Consider the following 23,817-nt stretch of genomic DNA (forward strand, 5'->3'; position numbering starts at 1 on the left):
ACAATAGACATTCAGAGCTTAACACAATATCCAATGTCTCCATTGTGACGTCATGAGTGGCACGTGAAACGCACGTGTTTTCCACACTAAATGTCGGTTTAATATGACCAACAAAATTATTGACAGCTACCATGGATAAGACCATTATTGTTTATAAATACCTACTTTATCATTCCAATTTTATTCTATCTAAACGATAATTATTTATTTATATATCTTTATCTGATATGACAATGTCAGAGGAAGGCTTAAATATACCTCACCTGTTGTCCAATAGTTTTTAAAACTTTCATTAAAATTGATTGAAATAAAATATCCACTGTGAATGGCTGATCTACAGACGATACAGAGATCTATTAAAGTATATAATTATGTGTAAAATCACATTTGAAAATTTGAATTATGGACAAATCTTTTTTATAGATATCAACAGAACCATCAACATTGGTGATATGTTGGTTTCATTGTAATGTTTTGTTCTTTTTTCGGCTGATGTAGTTCGGTATTAGCGAGTGGTATGTTATCTCATTGAAATCAACATTCCAAACCTGTACTTGGTATAAAGCCCATTGTTTAAGTATCATAGCGTTAACAATTAAGTGATAACAACATCCTGTATTTTAGCCCTATCATTAGCCGGTGTGCTCCGTGGTAATTTTGTTGTATAATGATGATGGATATAATTATGTTGGATAATAAATACACTTAAATAAATGTGAATTAATCACCATGAAAAACATTACATATGAAAGTAGTAATTCTTAGTTAAGTTGATCAATATTCAAAGAGGAAATTCAATATCAGGCAACCTTTAAAGAGAAAAACAAAAAACAGAATGTTTTCAAAGTTTTATTTTCAACAGAGAATATCATATAAGACCGGTTCAAAATCAACTAAATATATTTACAATATAAATATATACGGCTAAAAATGTAATATAAATTTGCATATGCATGATTTGTTTTTAATTGGGTAATAGATATATTGCTTTCATTGGCAGAATATAAGCAGAAGGAACACTACGATTTGAACTAGACAGTAATTGACTTCTGGTGGAGTTGATAATAATGTTTATTAACCCTAGGAGGCAATGCAAAATTGGCTCTATAGGTTTACCAAATCATTTATCAACTTGAAACTCAGACCAATCACTAAACTACATTTACGTAAATTAACAGGGAATCAACTGGTATTGGACGATTGCGTATTACAAGTGATATGATTAAAAATTGATTGAAAATCAAATTCAAGAAATACTTAATTTTAAAAAATCTAAATCTATCATGGTATAAATGAATGTTTGTACATATAAATGTAACTTGGTGTATTGACAATTTCATAGAAAAAGTAGGCACGGTCAAATCAGCCCGGAGTAAGCAATAAATCGTAATAACTACTGATATCCAATAGGGGAAAAACAATCCCCCAACATTTACATTGATTCTGACAGTTAACAATTCCAAATAATGGTTTCAGTATATATCGGTCAGCGTTTGCGTATACGACTTTGCGTAAATGTACTGGCAAGGTTTGAGTATTGCTTTATTTACCTGAACATTTTATTTTAAAGCACCAAGCAGTTTTGTTTTTGCTTCAATGTATAGTGCAGACAGTCTCTAAATTAAAATGTCAATTAAACAAAGCTATCAATGGAGGAGAGAGAGTTAATGAAGTGTCATATACACAAGAGCCGTATTTACATGTGTGTTTACAGATCCAGTATAAAACAAACGCTCATTCCTAAGTGATTGATAAAGAGTAGAAAAATATCAAAAATATCTGACTTTAATATCACTTATTAACAACAACTAACAGCTAAACAATGCTTATTACTATTGTTTAACATATTCAAACCTAAACACAAGTTTAAACTCTTCCTGTTCAAAAGACAGAAGAGTTCATTATGAATTTTCAGGGGTGAATGAGTTAGTCTAGAACACATTAATACAGTTTTAATACGAGGCATGTTAGGAGTATATACAATACATGAATTAATCACGATATAAAAAAAATAATGTATAGCACCGTTATACATTGGATGTAGACATGTAGGAGCACAGTTGGTCGCGTAATATACAATTTGTTATCCCCCAAATAATCGTGACTTTCTAAATTATAAATTTATCTCAATTAGATTGTTTAAATGAATGAAAACTTTAAATCAGCAATCGAGTTTCTATTTTTTCTTAGCTATTTCTACGAAACAAACACTACGATTTTGTTTATAATTTTGATGTGTGTACCATCATATTCAGTTCCTTGTTCGGATAGATTCCATTTTCTCTCCCTGTCAGGGTAATGGCTTATTCGAAAACTGGGTTGATGACGTAGCACACATCAATTAGATACGTCATATACAAGTTTTTTTTTGCCACAGTCCATGTCGTTTTAATAACAAGCGTCTTAACACTATATACTGAAGTCTCGTGGTAATCTGTTCGGAATTAGCTTAGTCACATGATAACAAATATAATTTTTATCACAACATGATCACCCAAGACAACAATAACACAAACGTGATAGCACCTAGTGACGAAGACAAATCCACTCGGGGATATCCCCACAAAGGGGAGGGCGAAATGCGAGGCATTCCGCGGCAAGAAGTGTCGGTTCGGAACTTCTCGTATCAGTCCCATCGCTTCAAATATCATCCAATCAATGTAATATGAAAGTCATGGTAACGAAACCCACCTGATCGCCATCCTTCACCGAGATCGCTATGGTGTTCCATACATACGAAAAAGGCTAAATGACAAGCGATTTTTATATGCGGCACTGTAGTTAGAATAGGCTTCATTTGAAGTCGGACAATTTTAGATATGAAAGCGAAGCTGGGGCTGAGAGCTCTCTCTACCCTGAAATATCATGACTATCACGTGGTCACTGTGGCTGGTATGCACCGTCGGTGAGCGGTTCCTTTTCATCGAGAGGTGGCGCCATGTCGTTGGTGTCTTCGATTCCTGCATGATTATTCATGACGTTGTTATTTGGACTGTGTTTCGCTTTGAAGATCTTCCACAATTCCCGCATCAGGTCCACCACAACTAAGTCTGTGGAATTCTTAGCAATCATATACAACACAAATATACCGTCATTACGCAAATATCCCTCTGCGAATTGCGCACACAACTTCTTGTCATAATTGCTGTGAATTTCATTGCTGATTTTAAGATATTTTTTCACGTATCTGACTTTGTTTTGCTTGAAGATGTGATATATCGCGGTCTTCAGCAAACTGAAACATGCTAGCGTAGCAACCAATACGAACCAAAACCACAAAAATATAAAGATTTTCTCGTTGAACAGATTGATTGGTAGAACACATTGTACAGTCCATGGTTGAACATTCTGTAGTTGACGGATCCGGAAGTCACAGAGTGTTACCCTGGGAAATCTCGGATTTTCTCGTACAGGCTCGTTATTGATGAGACTTTCGATGTATTGGAACCCGTACATATTGTAATCTGTAGCCATGAAGGCGTTTAGAATAAAGAACTGGCTGATGACATTGACGACGTAGACGATTTTGATGATCATGTAGAGGCCTGTGAGGAAGGTTCCGGCGCGTCTGTTCATCAAACAACACATAACCTTGGTCATCTGCGCGCGCACTCTCACGATAATGTTCCGTTTATATTCCTGATAAGTTCCCAGCCATTTATCCATGTACTTAGCCAGATTTTCGATGGTCTCCATGCGATCTTCTGGTGACCCCTCCTGGGTCTCCTCCGCCAGTCTGACAATCTTGTCTATATTTATACCAGCCTGTGTATTGAGCATGCGCCATGCAATGTTAGGGATTTTAAAGAGGAATGCCTGGAGAAGCAGAATCAGAGGTATCCATTGGTAATAGGTCAGTTCCTTTTCCTGTCGGATTTCGTCCTCGTCCGGAATCGAGTCCTTCATTGGGATATAGTAGGTATTGGAAATCCAGCAGACATATTTGGTGTATTCTTCGAAAGCGTCTGTGAATTCCGCTGGACACCAACAATGTATTGGGTCGCCGAAAAATTGGCCGGAACTGACCACAATGGCGAAAATGACCAACATGATGACAGTATACATGTGGCTGATACGATCGATCCAGTCATCGCTGGTACTCCCCCGGAGTTTGTTCAGGGAGGGGACGAACCCCAACACCTCGGACACCCTGTAATATACAAATAAACAGTAATTAGTGATGTGATAATGAAACATTAAAGAAACCAATTAATATCGAAAATACAATTTCCGTACCGTCAAATATTTTCGTGGAACTTGATATTTTCGTGATTTCACGGGACATTACCATGACCGGGAAAATTTGATTCATGAAATATTGAGCAATGGTCAAATCATATATCTTTCTAAAGGCAGATCGCGAAAATTTAAACCCGCTATTATTTTATTATTATAGTGAAAATCGCGATAAAATCGACCCACGGAAATACCCGGATATACAGTAGATTCGAAACAGTGTAGTAAATATATACAGTTTATAATGGGAACAAACAACGGCAATGAGCAATGAGATATGCATTAACAACAGGAGGAAAACATGTATTGTCAGCTCCATACAACTCAATTACGATGCAAGTGAAATGTCATCGAAATGCAGGACGGTTTGGTTTCCACATGACAAGACATAGAAGTGGATACAGACATCTTATATATTTGTTCATTTCCATTTGTTGTCATTGTGGTGGCTACGTTACCATTAAAAGTTAATACCATCCTAAGGCTGCACCATTTCGCTATTTATATGACAAATCAAGAAATATGAGAGGATAATGTCACCTCAGATTTTAATCTATTAATTATTATCTGATTCTTTTTACTTCAATGCGTAACGGATATATGTTTTCGAAATAATGAGTCAGTTTGACCATGGATACCATAGTTCCAACACACAAACATGACCTCGACATTACAACATCAAACTAATGTTTCAAGCTGAGATGAGTTTTCATGAATCTCGGTTTGTTCATTTTTTCAAATCGTGGTCAACTATGTTTATAGTGAAACATTACATACAAAGCAATATTTCGCAAACAAAAAGGAAACTTTGTAAAGGCCTTTAAGACTGTAATCATCCTTCCATTGACATTCATTGAGAGGAATAACGCAAAAAAAGGACTTTCGAGGTTTCTTGATTGTTGAAAAGTTATGTACAGTAACATGGTGATCTTCCATTTTCGTTCAGAATAAGAGACATAAGAGGTATTTTGGAAGTTTATACGATAATTTTCCGTCCAATAAATATTATCCCATGTGTAATATAGCCTTATTCTGGCGAAACCAGTTTAGGTACCGGGTATTGCCTCATATATGATACCCATAAACTGATGACGTTTTCAGCAATACTTATCTGGATACTTACATATTATACGACAATCTGATCTATGTGTTTTCTATGTAGCTACTTTATAGTGTTTGTAGACGACAACTGGCTGTAAGTGGGTCACTCAACAAAATAGGTCTAGTCGTGGGATCGCTAGGTTTATACTCGGGCCTATTTCGCAATATACATATATAGGGAGTGGGTATTGGGAAACGGGCCTCTTAAAACGTCATTTATTGCCAAATTGCTGTAATAAAATGTTACAACTCTTGTAAAGCAAAATTCAAACGTGATGTTCGAGGATTCTTTACATAAGCGAAAAAGAAATCTGGCTTATTGGATCTTATATACGACAGAAATCAATTACACATCAATTTTATTAGAAACTGCAGACTGCACTTGGAATACAAAGCAACATTTTGATAAGTTTTATACAGCATAGTTTTAGCTTAAAGGGTGTGTCTGAAGCTATTTAACAGTTAACGTATGTACAGCGTGGGTTTCATGCATGTAAACTTGTATGGTGACATTTTAAACCATAGATATGTTTGTGGTAAAACACATAGTGGGCGCCAGAGAAAACAGGTCCCTTTGTAGGCGACGTGCATCCGCATCACAATCACGAAAAACAACATTTTTGTGGATGATTTCTTTACATCCACACAATCATTTTTTGGCTATTGTAACAACATCCTTAACTGTATAAATCATATATTTATTGTTGTTTGTAATAAATATCGAGATTGTTTGGATAATTTTGCATCATTGATGTTTGTTTATCAAGGATAAAGCTGACTACACTCCCGACACTTATCTTCGTATTTGGGATGGAGTAGACTTATGTTATTGCCAAGTGGCGTGACAACTCTGACTACAAAACCAGGCATGCGTGACGCTCAACGTTTACCTGAAAGGTAAAGTGATGATTCTATACATTTTAGACTTGCTCAAGTCCCTAATCCTAAAAACTTTCAGTCGTTATAGGTTATCTCGTGTCTCAGCTGAATAGGAATAAATATAAATGGAAAATAATTCTAAAGCTCACAAATATTTATATATGTTTGAACACATTTGATGCTCCTTCGCTGGCAACAAGAGCAGACGATTTAGTATTTTTCTTCAGTTACAAAAGTTACTTACTTTACATCATTACCACCATTGAAAAGTTTGAGCTTCTAATCTTATTTAAAGATAAAAATATCAAAAATAATTAATTGCATCCCGAAAAAAATCCGAGGCACTATGTACTTGGAATGAAATACTGGACACAGAGTGTCAACATGGAGCAACATTGTGCATTAAAATGACAATACTTTACAAACAAATGTCGATGTACATTCTAAATTAGGAGCTTGTTATCACGTTTGTAAACATGCATACAATCAGATAGCATATCGCCTGACCATCACACGAAGTCATCAAGTGTGTTTATAGCACTGGCGCCCTCTACTTCCTGTACATAAGGTCACTTCAGCCATCTTTGAAATAACATTTATTTAATTTATATACTCAGTAAGTGCAATACATATGCATATTTCCATGTAGTTGTCTATGATACTGTTTTATTCAAACTTTCTACAAAATGACAACCTTTGTCCATTACCAGTACTTGTCCTTATAAAGGTATATCCTTTAATATTCTTGTGGTACAGTTTCCATACAGTTGACTGATATTGCAGACATATTTCACTTGTACTGCTTTTTATGATGAGGCACAAAAAATGCGCGAATTTCCTCATGAGTTATGATCATACTAAACATTTGCTCGATTCTCATCTAGCCTGTCTATTTCGGGGGGGGGGGGGGGGGGGGGGGGGGGGGGGTAGGGGGTAGGGTAAAAGATCCATACAACAGTGATGAAGAGAGTGGCCTTAGACCTATTGTGTGAGTGAGTATCTGGTGAACCGAGGGTTTTTGAACTGGACATGGTCTCAAACATTGACCAAGGCCACGACTCAATGTCCTCTGTCCCACAGATATGCAGACCCTAATATTTTCAGTATCTCCAAATCCAGGACTAGAACAATACAATTACATTATGTGATTTAAGGGGTGAGTATTGCCTACAGTGATACAGAGAGGGGCCATGAGAGGAGGGTAAGCACCTGGGGGACCGATGTCCAGTAAATTCCCAATTTATCCTCCAATGACCCCTCTCTGCCATACAAATTAACACGTTTTACTACATATACTGTTGTTGTACCCTATTTCATGATTACAATGTCTAGCATCATCCATTGTATTAAATCAATTGTACCGAATAAAAGCAAGCTTAGTATTACACGTATATCAGATGAGATGGGTGCTATTTTTCAGATGTCAGATGTTTGATATACGATCATTCAACAATTGCTCAGGGTTTTGTTACAATCAAATGTAAGCATTGTCCAATTGCCTTGAAGCAATTTAAAATTATCGTTGGGGAACATGATGGTTCCAAATAAAGTTAAGGGGTGTAATGTCATTCCTGGTTATTATCATTATTTTTCCAAGTTGTTTGACTTGATGTCATTTCATTGACATTTTATGACGTCACAGTATAACGTGACGTCATCAATAACTTAATTAAACGGTACAAATAACAATATCATAGTTGTCTTATCTGGCATTATCAGCAGTCCAGATACATTAACAGATGTATCAACATAAACTCAGCATAACCCGATTCCATATACACTATTATACGAATCAGAAAACTCACTTTCTCTCTCTTTCGTCATACGGAATTACAAAACTCTCTTTCGTCACACGAAATCTCAGATCTAGCTTTTAACGTGTCCTCCTCCGTTCTGAAATGGGAACTACAACAGACAGGAGGAAGTAAACATGCTCCGCCATTGTGTGACATTTCCTATAAAACATCACGTGTTTAAATACCCTATATAAATGTTACGTACCACTCGAATGCCCCGATTTTCGTTTCTGTTAATTCATAATCCTGATCCTCGTAGGTTTCAGCGGCTTCGGCTGCCTCCGCCATTGTGGTCAAGGCGATTCAATATTATATAAAATGTCGACACAATGCCAAAAGATGGCCGACGATTTGCCCCAAAAATATCTACCTATTAAAAAACTTTCCCAACATACAGGGTAGCAGTAAATTTGAATACACAATCTACGTCATCGGTAGGAAACCCACATGTTCTTTATATACATTTAAATGCCAAAAATGTGTCGTCTGCTTACCGACATATATTAGTTATTATTCCCAAATGTTAGCATTGATAAACCTGATAAGTTTGAGATATATATTTATTATCTTGCTTTGATCATTTTTTCTATAAATAAAGACAACACAGAATCATGTTTAGGACCGTTCGGAGCATCTTTGTTCGGACCTTTACTGATAATATAAACACATTGCGTCATCGGCGTTTTACACAGAATAATGTGTATTTATAGTGACAAAAATTTCCAAAACAGAAATTCCTACAAAATATCAGAAGACGGCAGCGATCGGGGCGACATTTTGAAAGCGATTCTGGTTATAGAAATATAAGGACATTTCCAATACAGGAATAACAAGTAAACAATGTGTTTTACAGATGTAAACAAAGGAAAATGGCTGTTAGGCAAGGTCGGGGCACTGAAGGAAGACGAAGGTAAGTTTAGCGTGTTGATGGAGTAGGCCATACGGAAAGCTTGGGGAGTCACGGGGTGAAACTCAGACAAACAATGGCGGATCTACGGAATGTTGTCAAGTTCATTTCTTCATAAAATTTTCCCACATTCTAGGTTTTCAATGCATACTGTGTATAAATAAAATTGAATAACGACTTATCTCTTCAGTTTTCTGGTTAAGTAGGTTTTTATAAACAGCTGGGTTAGACTGTAGGTCGTGGTGGGACTACTGCGGACAATGACACTAGGTAATATAAGTAAACTTGTCACCAAAACGTATACGCCATGGTCCCGGGGAGAGGACGTGGGGGTCATATCTATAGTGGGAAAGGGTATCCGAAATGGCCGAGTGGTCATTCTATCACCGTACTAACCAGTAACACAACAAAAGTAATATTCCTCCTGACGTATCAAAAGGTAATACTGTAGGGGGATAATCAATAAGTAGGAAAGGGGGTCCGAAATGGTCAAGCGGTCAAGTTACTATCCTGACATTCCGTCGTTTGTCTTCCATGTGGTCATCTTCCCAAAAGCCTATGAAAGACTAAATGGTGTGGACAGTTGCAAGAATGGAAGCACAAATGACCAAAACCAAATGGTCCTGGAGTTGAGTCCCAATCATCAGCCAGTCCCTGTGGTAGTGTTTACGCATGTTTACTGTTCACTTATTGTCATGGCATGTGTCTTGACCTCGAAGGAGGCAAGCGATGTAGACAAAACGATTGAAGATTTTGCAGAAGAATAGTAAACGTTGTCATTATACCAATACCAATTTGCGAGCCCAGGAACTTTTAACTCGAGTTATTGTCCCTGGTCCTATTCCTTACGGTATCCAGGCTACAGACGAGTGTGACAAACATCTTAAAAGCACCTGTCAGTAAATGTATGTATTATATATTGATTAGGACTATTTATTTATTTATCTATCGATGAGAGTGAATAAAACCTGGAGTTTTTACATACCCCGGGTACAGGTCGCGAGGGAATCGCTGATAGGCGACACAAATATTACGTAACAACTCACACTCACGTCTATAAACACACACAAACATTTACATACTTAGGTGTAATAAATACCCTAAGAGACCTTCAGACATTTATGGCAATGAAAGGGCCAAAAAGGGGGTTTCTTCTGATCGAAAACAAATTTCAGGGTTTTTTTCTGTTATAAATTCTATTATCACTTATGGTAATTCCAGGTTGAGGATAGGTTTGGCTGTCAGTGAGAGGAATGTTTAGGAGTAGAACTTCGTCATGTTTAGTGAGAGGAATGTTTAGGAGTAGAACTTCGTCATGTTTAATGAGAGGAATGTTTAGGAGTAGAACTTCGTCATGTTTAGTGAGAGGAATGTTTAGGAGTAGAACTTCGTCATGTTTAGTGAGAGGAATGTTTAGGAGTAGAACTTCGTCATGTTTTTGTAAGAATGCTTTGTATCCCTTATGCATACTTTATAGCTTGATCTCACTGAAACGCTCAAACAGAAACCCGGAAAGATCGACTACATGACACCGACAAAGGGCGAGAAATAGTCCACCTTCCTCTTTCCTTTCATAATTGATAACATTTTAGAGTACAGTTACATTATTTGACAGACACCAATTGCTCGTGATATCAAATTTTATATAGAATTTCTGTTCTTTAGAATATATTTTAATGCAACATTTTTCCGAGAACAAATACCGAGGACAATATTTAAATGTCAGCAAAGATTAGTGTATCCAGACCCGCCAATTTCAGCACGTTCAAGATTACCAGATGAAACTCTCTGACAATGCATTAAATCTGCTCACGAACAAAACTAGACTTAAGTAAAATGACATTATGTTATGAATACATGATAAGTACCATTCACGCCAGGGATCTTCACAAAGGATGATAGCACCTAGGTATTAGCTTTGTAATCGGACTATGTTACATATATATGGTTAGACACAATGGTCACATTATCATTCTACAGTCTATAAGGGACTACATCTACATGCCAGATTTAACACACGACTTTTAGATGAGTTTGTCCTCTAGAATGTCCTTTTGAAAGTAAAGAAAGTCAAGTCAGATATTCGTTCAGATAGAGTAAATTGCTTCAGAATCATCTTCAGAGTGTGTGCCAGTCTATGGTGTTGTATAGAAAGCGCGAACAGTTAAACATTCAAAACATTTACTAAACAAATAAGTCCAGGTAAGTTACTTGTTTCTAGTTTCCTCTATATCATTTGTGCTCAATTTGAATATAAAGTAAAGAACGCCAGCCCTTGAAGTGCTGTTTAGTCTCAAACACTTTCGTAAAATGGACGCCTATCTGTAAAATTCCAGATCATTCACATCCAGTTTAATCCAATGGAGGCATTAATTTGAAATTTGAAATAGTTTTGAATTTTGAATAATTGAATATTTCACTGAAACTTGACTAGAAAGCAATTTGATTCCCAACTTAAAAATACACATCACATGGCGACACCGCTTGGCAAACAAAAATAACTCGTGTACTATTTGCTTCTTTTGAACGGTTTTCAGAAGCTTGCGAACATCAATAACGGTTTTTTCTTCTCAATGCCTGTTTAGATATTGCGTTCACCTTTTTGTCATGTCCATAGTAACAGTATAGCCACCATTTGTATAGTCTTTATCATTGTCCCACCCTACTCGGCCTTCCTCGACGGTGAGGCTGAGTTCTATACTTTCAGTACTTAACGATAATAACACATTAGCATCAACACTCTCTCAATCATAGACATTACATTTGTATGTGTTATTTGTTATTTTTGTATGTTTTTTTTTTTTTTTTTTTTTTTGCAATTGACAACAAACACTTAATCATTTTTAGGGTTATATGCCAATAGTCACGATATCTATCCTTTCAAAAACAGATGCAAACAGATATAATAATTAACTTCTATTTATAACTAAAATAAGAACATATTGTCAATTATGTATTAATAAATTTATCGCTGATAAAATCTCAAATAAACGATGAAAATTATTAAAATACATACATTTTCGGTCTTCAGTACAGATTCACCATAAACGCCGGATCGCTGTCAGAATATGGCTGAACTATCCCGGGTGGGCGGGGCGTTTGATTGTAAGGTGAAAACTTACGTAGCAGGTCGAAGTCGCGAGGCCGTGAATATTCTCAACCAATTAGGGTAGGATTTAACACGCACGGCTGATAGGGATTATACCCCGTATTCTTAGGTGTGTTTATCCATTTTAAGCTTGAAACACAGAACACAGTTCTTCATATGGCTACTCTGTCTATTTAAAACTCACACGGTTGAATAAGTATCATATCACTGCTATGGACTTCAAACATGCGTTAAAAACATCCACTTTTTACAAAAGTTTTACGGTTCGTACGTTACTAAACCACGTCCAGTTACATATAGAGCTATATACCCTGAACAGCTCACGAACCCGTCCGTTCACGGCGCAAGTTTTCAAATATTTCTATCGAACAGTCAAAACCACACCTTTTAGGCCAGTAAATACGTTTTAAGCTATACAAGGTGAGACGCTCCTCTATCACATATACAGTTATAACTGTATAAATACAGACCGAGATCAATAATACTCGTAAGCACTGTTTTGCACTATCTATTTAACTGAGTTATATGTATATGCGCTGGTATATGATTATGCACTAAACATCCACGTACAAATTGAGCAATCGTTTCCGGCAATCCCTAATGCACTTATTTAAAACGACGTTCATAACTTTGACAATTTCTTCGGTTGACATTTCATAGCCTATTAATGATAACGATGAGTTGGGAAAGTGTAAATAAAACACGGGGTGAAGGCCAGAAGGTATAGATATAGTAATGAGTGTTAGTATTCTGAATGACAAGTGTTTGTCTAACTTTGATGAGTCTCCCTCCCTTAGACGCTCCCCGGGGTCGGGGTCGTGCCTTGGGAGGGATATTGATTTGTTAATGGAGTAGCTGGGTTTATGGTCTGACAGAGAATATTGGCTGTAAGTATCCATCGTCCCTGGTACAAGGTTACCATATAATACAGTCTCGCTCTATGACGTCACTTATATCCCCTGCCAAGGGAAACAATCGTCTCTATCATTTTCGCCACACAGAAATTAAGTCTATCTGTTAACACTGTATGTAATGGATATTGATATCAAAGATACAAGGACGAACTTCGTCGTTGGAACTCAAAACCTTTCAACACTGTGCTTCTCATTTGAATAAATAAATAACATTTGACTTTGAAATTTAACAGTTTGGTATGAAGGTAAAAAGTTGCTTTTCAAATCTTCTGCAGGGAGATACCATGGCTAAAATAGCCTAAGTTGGGTAAACATCCAAGGCGGATCACAATAATACCATGGCCAACAGAGGATGGGTGACACTGGATATGAAGGTCTCTGTAGTGGACTAGGAAAGGTGACAAGCGGTCATGATGAAAAGAAAACATGAGAGCGGAGGTAACAATAGCTAAACGAAATCTTAAAGGCAAACAACAGACACATTCCCAAATATAATTTCCATTTATGAATAGCAATATACATTCATCCCCAATCAACCTTGTTTAAGCACGCAACACACAAGACACAAATTCTCAAATGCAATTTCAAACACAATAAACATTATTCATATTTGACAATTACTTCGATATTCTAGGACCTGTTTTTCATGCCTTTCGTAACAAATATTGACTACCTAGATTTGTATGGTGGAAGTCGCTGTGACCTAGATTTGTATGGTAAATGTCGCTGTATCCTAGATTTGTATGGCGAGTGTCATTGTGGTCCAGATTTGTATGACCGATGTCTACGATGCAGCCGAGAGCAAATCTATCTTTTTTAATGTTGTTCTCCTATTAATCTCAAAGTAAAATGGTTTTGGATAAACTGATATGTATTATGATGCCATGCCGACTGAACTGCACTCGTCCCGTTTATCACTTCACGATTCCACGATTTAAACAATAACAGAAACTTCATCGTTATTTTGTCGCCATGACTATGCCTATTAGAATTATACTGCTTGATAAAAGTAGGCTATCGATTCCCATAACTACGACATGCTCGCGTGGCACCCAGCCGAGTCTGAACGTATCAGTAATACCTCATAGTGTCAAAATATGGCCCACGAATACCTTACCGCCACCTGGCTTTATTAGCAATATAGCGTCACGCTTGCAGGACAAACTACCAATTTTAGTCGCCTTCAGAGGTATATTAAAAATCGTAATGTCATTAAATGGTTCTATTTCACACTTATAACATATACTGTAGAGGCGTACACTGGCGGTCGGGTTCTGTTACAGAGGAAAACATTCGGGTAAACGCTTCTTCTGTTGTTTGTTTTATATTACAGCAATTAAAATAACTTTATGGACAAATAGAAAAAATAAATCATTCTACAATCACGTCACGTTATTTAAATAAAACGAGACTAGAAGAAACCAGACATTAAAGACATAAAATACATGTATATACTTTTTGGGTGTCAAATTTATTTCTCAGAGCAATTTAATATTGCTACATTAGAAAGAAAAGTTACTTTTATACGTATTTTTATTTTCATTTTTGAACTTATCTAGCCATGTAACCTATAGCAATGTTCGGGTTATCTTGAAATTTCATTCAACAAGTAGAAAGCTAGTGTTTCCTTGAGTAAAGCAGGGAAGTATAGCTCTACGTCTTAAACAAGTTCTCATAGATTAGATTAGTATAGTAAGATTGAAAGTATATATGTATGTGAAACAAATCTCGGTTGGTTGATTATTGTAGCGTCCTATTGACAGTCAGTGTCGTTTAAGGACGGTCTCCTGTGTATACAGTGTTTTGGGAGACTGCAGTATGTGCGTGTTGTGACACGGAACAAGCACACATCACTCGACCAACCAACTAACCATATCAAACTTTACCATTCTGTAGTTGCGTATTTCTGCCATCGTATAATTTTAGGTCGAACTTTAAATCAGACCTGAGAATATTTTGTATGTAAGTAATCTACATTTCGCTTTTCAGGTGAGAAGACATGAGGATATCTGGAGTAAATTACAGTCCTGTGTCTATGTAGGGAGAACCGGGGACATTGACTTGAAGGCGGCATCTAATGAGTCCCATGGGTATAATAAACCTAGATTGGACTTCGCTGTAGATAGCCCAACATAAAGACGGAATCAGTTCGCCATTCTATGGTAAATGAAGTTATATAATCTTTGTTGATAGCACGATTCAGAAACTTGGGAAAACCAGGAGACTATATTGGTTTAAATGTTGTATACAAATAAAGAACGCTGACCTCTGACATTTTGACCGCACGTGGTAAACATAAATGACGTCATAGGTCATTTCTGTATTTCATGAGTAGGAACTGTAATCTATAAGAAAGAGACTACCAAACTTGACGCGAATGTAAATAATGCATGGGAAATGACCTTCGCTGGAAGTTACTTCAATGTTTGTATCGAGAGAAATAAGAGTTCAAATTTACTTTTCTGATTTATGACGTTCATCTATTCAGGATGTTTCTATTATTGATATCACTATTTAATAGCGAAACTGTCGGCTACATGTTGCCGCGGAACATGTTTAGTAAGCTGGCATAAACAAATATTGAATATTTAGAAAAATTCATAACTAAATTAGAACATTTTAAATGTTTCAAAGATCGCGTGTTTACAAATACAGTATGAAGTCGAGCACTAGATTACATTGATCTAAATCTAAATTCGATTTCAAAATGGAGATGTGAATCAGGAGTTGGAAATCCAGAAAACGTTGGGAAAATTGAAAGGCTGTGTATGACTTAGGGAAAGTTAAACAAAATTATGATGATAAGAAAAAAATCCCACATACGGGCAAAAACTGGTCATGCTAATAGACTTACTCAGGCATAGGTGAATTAAAAGTTTTGCATACGTCACTTCCTGTAAACTCGGTATTTTTGAATCCAAGTTAGTTTCGTACAAAGGAATTCGCGTCTGGTTGATATCGGGACTATTTCTATCACTGCGAACGTCATTCACCGTACAATAAACGCATATTGGCACGAACTGGTTGTATGCACTTGTTAATTCGGCAAATGTCACGTGCGATAATTATAGATGATAACATGATTAGGGACGGCGGAATATTTCCCACAACAGCTTTGGAACAGACAGTTACAGGTTTCATATTATCTAATATATACAAGAAAGAGCCAGTATAAATGCCATTAGATACATCATAAACATAATTCGCTATAGGCGTCTGTCATTTGTATTACTCGCGTGAATACTTGTGGTAACAAGTTATATAGATTTCAATATTTTCATCAATGATATGCTGTGCCGCTTTGTTTTGACATTCTGCTCGAGAAGGACCATTATATACGGGTGACCCAAAGATAAGTTGAACAGTCTCTGTAGGTCGTCATTCTTCAAATATAGATATATTATGGTAAAAAATATACGAAAATAAAACTTTCATTCTCGTGTTTTTGTTACAACCGAAATAGGCAATGTCGTGACGTTACATGTAACCTATGCGTCTGAAGGCGATTAACTTTGAGCATGTCTACCTATGGCCATCTTTGTTGTCAAATAAACCGATATCATGTGAAAAATGTCCATGCAAAATCCTGTTAACATTTGCTCGAACGGAACAGTTGACATTTCCTACTCCATCTCATTACAAACTATTGCACTGAAGGAATGTACCTGCTAAAACTATTGAGACTTTCAGTTATGTTTTTATGTTTTAATACAGTCTATATGACTTTGCAATATCTGCGTCTCTTTAGAAACATTTAAAATAAACGTTGGTTTTATGTTAATCAATGTTATCTGTGTAATACATAAGACATATATATATGAAACTGTTTTTACTTTGATGACAAAGTTCATAGGCTATCTTCCAATTGTATTTGTAAAAGTCACACATCGCGGCTTTCAATCATATTAAAAGAAATTGAATGTCAGTGAAATAAACGTTACTGTATAGATGGTGTGGTATACAGATTGCACATTTATTAGCATGTCTACGTTATAGCATACAGTACGTGTAATAATGTACCCACGTAAGTATTTACATATTAATGTGATTTACCTCATGTTTACGCATATATTGTATTTCTCCAAGGTCATAGTATATCAAATATGGCGGATAGTTCAGCCAATATCATGTACCGGAATATATTAATGCATTATTACTTTCTGATTCACTTTGCAGCTGTATGTTAAATGTTGCATTTGTATTGTATAACTCATCATTAATCTATTAAACAGGTCTTCGGACACATTCGGATGACTTCGGTTGAGTCCGGCATTCTACGTCACTGTCCACAACGTCATTACGGAATTAGTCGAGTTAGGACGAAGGATGAATCTGATGTTGAAAGTTTCAACAACCCAGAATATGTTGTGATTATTTGGCGATTTCTCTTTGGATCTTACAACCAGAATATGGATAAGCAACGCCATCGAACTAACAAATGTAAAACGTTTTACATATAATGATATCTATAAAACCTTGTAGTGTGAAAAAGACATAGGTATAGCCATATCTCTGGGTACTTCCAAATGACCAGAAGTTATAGTTGTTAATTTCTAAAGCCTTGTTTACTTTGTTAATGTCATACTCTCGTAATTTCCATATCATTAGCATAATTCTCGTAATTAACGCAGAGAATGTCTCTCAGGCTGGTAAAGTCAAAGTAATTTTCCATAAATTACCAGTCATGAATGTTTTATATGCTTAGCAAACACAACATGTTTGCTTCAGAATGTCGACATTTGAAGTAAAAACAAATCGTAACCGCATGCCCATTGTCTTAAAGACTGTGTGTAACGCAGAATTACAGGTAAACAACACAATAAAAATAAGTTATATATAACGCCATAACAGGTGTAAAAAGCATATTTTCGATTTGATGAATAGGTATGTCATAACTTAGACATAGGGGAGGCTATGTATTACTGCTTATAAGGCGTTTTATGAAGATGGATACGATCTACACCTATTACAGTGGCACTTTAGTGAACGGTTCACGAAAAAAACTATCACTACGTATTTTGTGTTGAATTCTTCATCTAGATTTAGATATATGACGGATCTCTGCACATTTTAAATAAGGATGAAATCGCATAATTCTGTATACATTTGTTATTTTATCTGCATTAACCCGAATAAGTTATCATTAGACCTTAGTTTTAAAGTCTCTATATCATGATTGTAAGTAAAACTTAAGGTCAAAACGTCACACAAGGATCTGCTTTTGTTTCATATCATCGAACGCTAAAAGCAACATTACTGACATGCTACCTGTTAAAGATAATATGTAGAGGAACTTCCGGCGCAAAGTTTAAATCCATTTACATTACAACCCAAAACACTTTTTTGTACATTTAGAAGCTTATTTATAATTCTATGAATAATCGTTGACAATAACCGTGCGGTCTTTGTACTCTTATGATTGTTTCTGCCACATTTTAACCCGATATATCTTTGAAATTTTGCCTCCAGACAGGGCGTCAGAATGTCGTTAATAATTTGAGGACAAAACGTATATAAATTATCATGTACCGAGGGGCATTGTCGAGTCCCTCTACAGCTGGTCTATGTAAGTATATACTAACTAGGTCTCTGTAAGGATGTTATATATCTTTTAGGTGTTAATACGAGATGTCTTCCCGCGGGACTTCAGTGGCAATGTTTTATCAGATTATGAGGAATGTGTATAAAAACCGTAAACTTCGCGAATGACAAACAAGAGTACAGGAATATAAAAATTAATATATTACATATTACGGATGTTTATTCTTGTGTTAACAGGATAGCAGGATATTTAGCAACTTAAAGGAAACAACAAAGATATCGTTTTCACAAAATACAAACAAATATGTCCCGACCTGTATAACCGGTCTTTATCAGCTAGGTGTTCCAAAAGGTAACATTTTTATGTAGGTGGTTTTTCGTTCTCACAAAGTACGAAGTCACATGTTTCAAAGTCTAATGTGACGTCATAAAAATGAAAGATAAAATCAAATATATATATCGGGTTACACTTCAAACACCAATCGTAAAATAAGTGATTGAAATAAAGAATAATGTCTCATTCCATTGATTAACAGCATTTGTATAACTCTTTTACTCATAACAAAGAGTAAATAGTTTAAAAGAAAATGTCTGCATTTCCACTTCCGGCGCATGTGTGAAATGTTAGAAAATAGGTCGATTCTACACGCGGTGTGGTATGTCTTGTTTTGATGTCCAGTGTCCATCAATCATATGTCCTTATCCTTGACCACTAATACAACATCATTATTCATACAGTTGCCATAACGACATCGTCAACACTTAGTAATGATACCTTCGGGTATCGTCGTCATTCATCGTCATTCCTAAGGATGTGTCTCAAAGGCATACATTCGGAACCCCTCGAAAGTCATCTTCAAGTCAATGTCGATTGGTGATATTGTCTTGGTGGATTATTTTAAGTTAATGTCACAAATGGGTCACATAATGACATGGTTTGGACACTCAATGATCATCTTGAACTAATTACAAACATAAACACAAATACGGCGGCCTATTTCCGGTGGACCATGGTGTACACAGTATGGGACATTGTGACACAGGGTGACCACCTGCCACTTAAAAGTTCTCGATATGGGATTTAAAATGAACATACACAGAAATACTGGTCTGCTCTCAATTCTATAGAAACTGGTGTAGCTCTCGTGTATATACAGATAAAGAAAAGTTTTATAAATAGTGAATGATACTCATATACATGTATAAATAGAGAGAGTTTTGTCAAGGTGTAGGATTGTGAAGCTGTCTTATATACCAATAACGAAATAAAACTAGTTTCTGCTTGATATATTAATAATCCATATTGGAATTCAGGTAATTTTAAAGAAAGAATTTTCAGGACAAAAGCCAAATGTGAATTAATATTAGTAATTTCACATGTGCTGAAGACAGACAAAGCATGGCAATGGACATTTCTGTCTTCTTCGTGTACATTAAATCACAATAAATTCAGATATTATAAATATATCCAGTACATTTTGAGTAACAAAGAAAGCCTTGTACAAAGCTACAGAACAATATGTAAATTCTGGCATTCGTGTCTGAATTACTTAAAATTAGCATGTTAGTGTGTGTATATAAAGCGATTCTTAAGTTGTTATATATACCTCAGTTCATCTTGATCTTATCTACAAAGGTCCGAGTCAACATGCCTATCTTACTTGTAAATATTATAGCATAACAATGACATTATCAACAATTGTTTCATCGTGAACGGATGAGAAATATAACCGTAACTTACCCGTCTCCCATCTTCACTGTCGGTCACTCTGTGTGGTCAGTTGAGTCTGACCGTCTGCCGTAGTGAGGGGGTGGTCAAACTTGAGACGAACGCGGACGAAATGGCGTTTACGAACGTCTAAGAGATAAACGTTGACCTAGATGATCGCCAAGACTTCCCGCGTCATGATAACCATTCTTATAATCCCAATATATTAACTGTCCTCCCTGCTGGCCCGGCCGTTACGTTAGGGTTAATTTAGGTTTGGAATCCTAAAGCGGACAGTCATACAAAATATGTCAAACAAATTACTCTGTGTGACACATGATCTGGCTAAAGTAAAATGACTAGGAGGGGTTGACTTCCTACGCGCTGTGTCAACATTCGCATGTGTGTGGGTCACACGTGTGTAACAGACTGGATGAGAGGCGTGTAGAAAACTTTAAATGGTGAACTTACGAACAGATTCCTCCGTGAAAACTAACTTTGTTTATCTAACAAAGATATCGAACTGTTAAAAACTTTATCAGTGTGTATATAGTTTATCGGTCGTGGATGATTACGTATGCAGGTTGTTTGTACGGGCTGTCAATGTGGACAGCTGGATATATATTTTCGGGGAAATTGAATGGCGATATCATTAATGTCATCAAGTATGGGGACAGCGTCACTAGTTATGTTAATATCACACATTATAGCACTGCCCAGACTTACCAAAGTAATGTCAAGATCAATCATTGTAAGGGGGAAATAGAAATTTGATAAATTGGCCAATAAAGATATCAATACTTGGTCCTGATCGGCGCACACAAAGTTAAATCGACTTTCATCATAAAATATGACTACTTTCACTTTCAATCAAGTGTGTCCGCCATTATATTGCAGTGAAAAGTTCTCCATTTATTATTTGGATTTCGTGTTAAAAAATTAATGGCTTGATTCGGTTCAGTGAAATGCAAACTTTGCTATTTCGGCGAGCTTTAATTAAATGAATGTGAAGTGAGTTAAATCTGATATGATGACACAGCCTTTTTAACTGTGATATCACGTCACACCGGGGTCAATGTGCATTTTTCGGTGCACTAAGCTATAATTGCAACTTTTGATGTTTAGTCATTTCATTATTTTTGTCTTTGATCTTTGTACTTTTGAGATGACAATGGGCAGCAATTGTGAGATATTGGAAAGTCTAAATAAAACATAAATTATCAAAATTGATATATCATACACACACTTTACTATTTACCGACACTAAAACAATTAACATAAACAATAAATAAACAATTGATAAAATACATAAACAATAAATAAACAATTGGTAAAATCGAGATATGCATGTTCCGGATGTTGTGCGTACCGTTGACATCCACCCCTGATTTACGTCACTCACGTGGGCGGAGGAGATCGAAGCAGTGGATTGACCACGCCCATTTATTAGCATATATGAAAATGATGTAAAGTCTATTCATGATAAACTATGGGTCGCTCCTCGGAATTACAATGTACACGGTATGAGCACGCGGTGTAAACGTAATTGGATATAGTATATCAAATATCGTGTCTTTAGTAATCCTGTTAACTAGCTAATATACACCGCCAGCTGTCTGTGGAGTGACATAGTTGGGGGCCAAGTAATTCTGTGAGACTCACAGAAAGTGCGGATGTAAGAAAGTAATATTACATGTATGTGGTAAAGCTGCTAGGCTAAAACGCATATTTGTGTTTATTTCACAAACCAATCATCAATTTTCCAGATGAATTTGTCTTCATTTAATTAAGTATTTTACAATGAAAATGTTATACATGTAAAGGAGTGGCGCTTAATTTTTTACCGCTCATAACCATTTGATATTTATAGAGTTGTTTAAATTAACAATGGTGTTATCTTATTGCATATTAATAGAATCAAACAGTTCAGTTATTTATATCTTAAAATTATTTGGTTTATCAGTACAGTCAAGGATTTATAAGTATACGTCCTTGGTACAGTGCATATATACTACTCAAAATTTGCTAAGGATAACTTTTACTTTGTAGTACTGTGTATCAAATTCATTCTATTGTACAATATTCATAAAACATACTTAAATGATATATTTAAGATGTCTTAAGATGTCTCAAAAAAAAAAAAAAAAAAACCATGACAATGGGAGCGAATATGAAATACGCGTGAAACACAGTTTAACAGGCCTGCTCGTTCCCTGAATCTAAATCCGATAGAGCACATGTAGGACATGCTACGGGAATCCAATTCTTCCCGCGTTTACCAGCCAAAGTCACTGCAAGAACTTGGAACGGCTTTGCGAGAGAAATGGGCATCCATTCAGCAAAACCGGAACGGGACTTAATTGCGAGCATGCATCGGCGATAAGGGACGCCACACAAGATACTGAAATTTAAATTACACGAGAAAACTGTTTTTAACGCGAATTTCGTATTCGCTTCCATTGTGGGTTTTTTGTCGTTTAGGGGGGTAGCTCTGTTTCGCAAGAAATGTATCGAGCACTCGTGAAAATTTCATAGTTTTTCTGTTGGAACCTGTGTTTAGACATCTCAATGTCATCATTAAATTATTATTATGAATAGTGTACAATAAAAATAAATTTGATATACTTTAAAATAAAAATGATCCTTAGCAAATTTTGAGTAGTATATATACCGTACAGACAGGAAAACAATTCAATATGTACAGATACACAACACACTCGCAGCGCACACGTATTAATAGTAGTATAGAAAATGGAACAAAATAGGTACATCTTTATATAATCATTGTTATTGAATTATTTGAATCATCAGCTCAGAAACTAAATAAATAAAAAGAAAAAAAGTAAAAGGCTTTCACTTCTTTCTTTTTTTCACCAAAGTAATTGCTATACTACAGATATGCGTTAAGATCAAGTTATATAGAAATTAGTATCCCCCTAAACCAATAGTACGCCTTAGGAACCCGGAAGACAACTTGATTACGGTTTTTTGTCATCATTATTTTTCAATCTTAGGTACAACCACTAAGAGAGACAATATATCACTTAATCACCATTAGATGTAATAAATATATAAGTAGTAAGAATACTTTCGCCATATGACATTTATGAACATCATATAATAAAGTGTTCGTAGAATAATTGTGAGCGTTAGTACGGAAGCCCATTGATGCCAAATTAGATATGAAAAAAAAATGTATTGCGAACAAAAAAATGTATTGCGAACAAACGCAATAGTATTACTGGCAATACCTTTTTTTATTTTTATTTTTCATATAAAATTTGGCACCAATTAGCTTCCATGCGTTAGAGTGTTTTTTGACCAATCGGAATGCAGCATTGTGCACAAATTTTTGTGTGTAAAAATATGACGTTATGCTCACAAAAATACGACCGACGTAATAATCGCAAGAGCAAATAACTTTGTAAAATACAATGGCGAAATAACCTTTATTTCATGCAAATTCATTACAAGCGTATAGGGAACAGTACAGACATTGTCATTAGTCATATGACATGGACAAGCACAAGATGGCGGAGGACAATATTGCAGTCAATATAGTGCTAATAATACATATACAATATAAACAACGCGTGATCACTACAGGTAGTGTTGATACTGATGCC

At 35.9% G+C, this 23,817-nt stretch overlaps 1 protein-coding gene and 1 long non-coding RNA gene across 6 annotated transcripts; one reads left to right on the plus strand and one right to left on the minus strand.

Annotated features, from left to right (window-relative positions):
- Positions 1-835: 835 nt before the first annotated feature.
- LOC138311077 (innexin unc-9-like) lies at positions 836-21,129 on the minus strand. Of its 5 annotated transcripts, none has more exons than XM_069252516.1 (2): positions 20,225-21,129; positions 836-4,150 (listed from the first exon to the last, which is right to left on the minus strand). In XM_069252516.1, the coding sequence occupies exons 1-2, from the start codon at positions 20,233-20,235 to the stop codon at positions 2,881-2,883; spliced, it is 1,281 nt and encodes a 426-aa protein (XP_069108617.1). In that variant the 5' UTR covers positions 20,236-21,129; the 3' UTR covers positions 836-2,880. The 5 variants fall into 5 exon arrangements, with proteins under 5 accessions (XP_069108617.1, XP_069108618.1, XP_069108619.1 ...); XM_069252517.1 differs by lacking the exon at positions 20,225-21,129 and adding an exon at positions 15,797-15,946; XM_069252518.1 differs by lacking the exon at positions 20,225-21,129 and adding an exon at positions 11,936-12,503.
- Positions 8,723-20,230, plus strand: LOC138311078 (uncharacterized). Its single transcript, XR_011206520.1, has 4 exons — positions 8,723-8,922; positions 13,218-13,380; positions 14,932-15,104; positions 17,175-20,230. It is a non-coding gene; the product is annotated as an uncharacterized lncRNA (long non-coding RNA).
- Positions 21,130-23,817: the final 2,688 nt, after the last annotated feature.

This window comes from Argopecten irradians, chromosome 16 (assembly GCF_041381155.1).
Source record: "Argopecten irradians isolate NY chromosome 16, Ai_NY, whole genome shotgun sequence".
Taxonomy (NCBI): domain Eukaryota; kingdom Metazoa; phylum Mollusca; class Bivalvia; order Pectinida; family Pectinidae; genus Argopecten; species Argopecten irradians.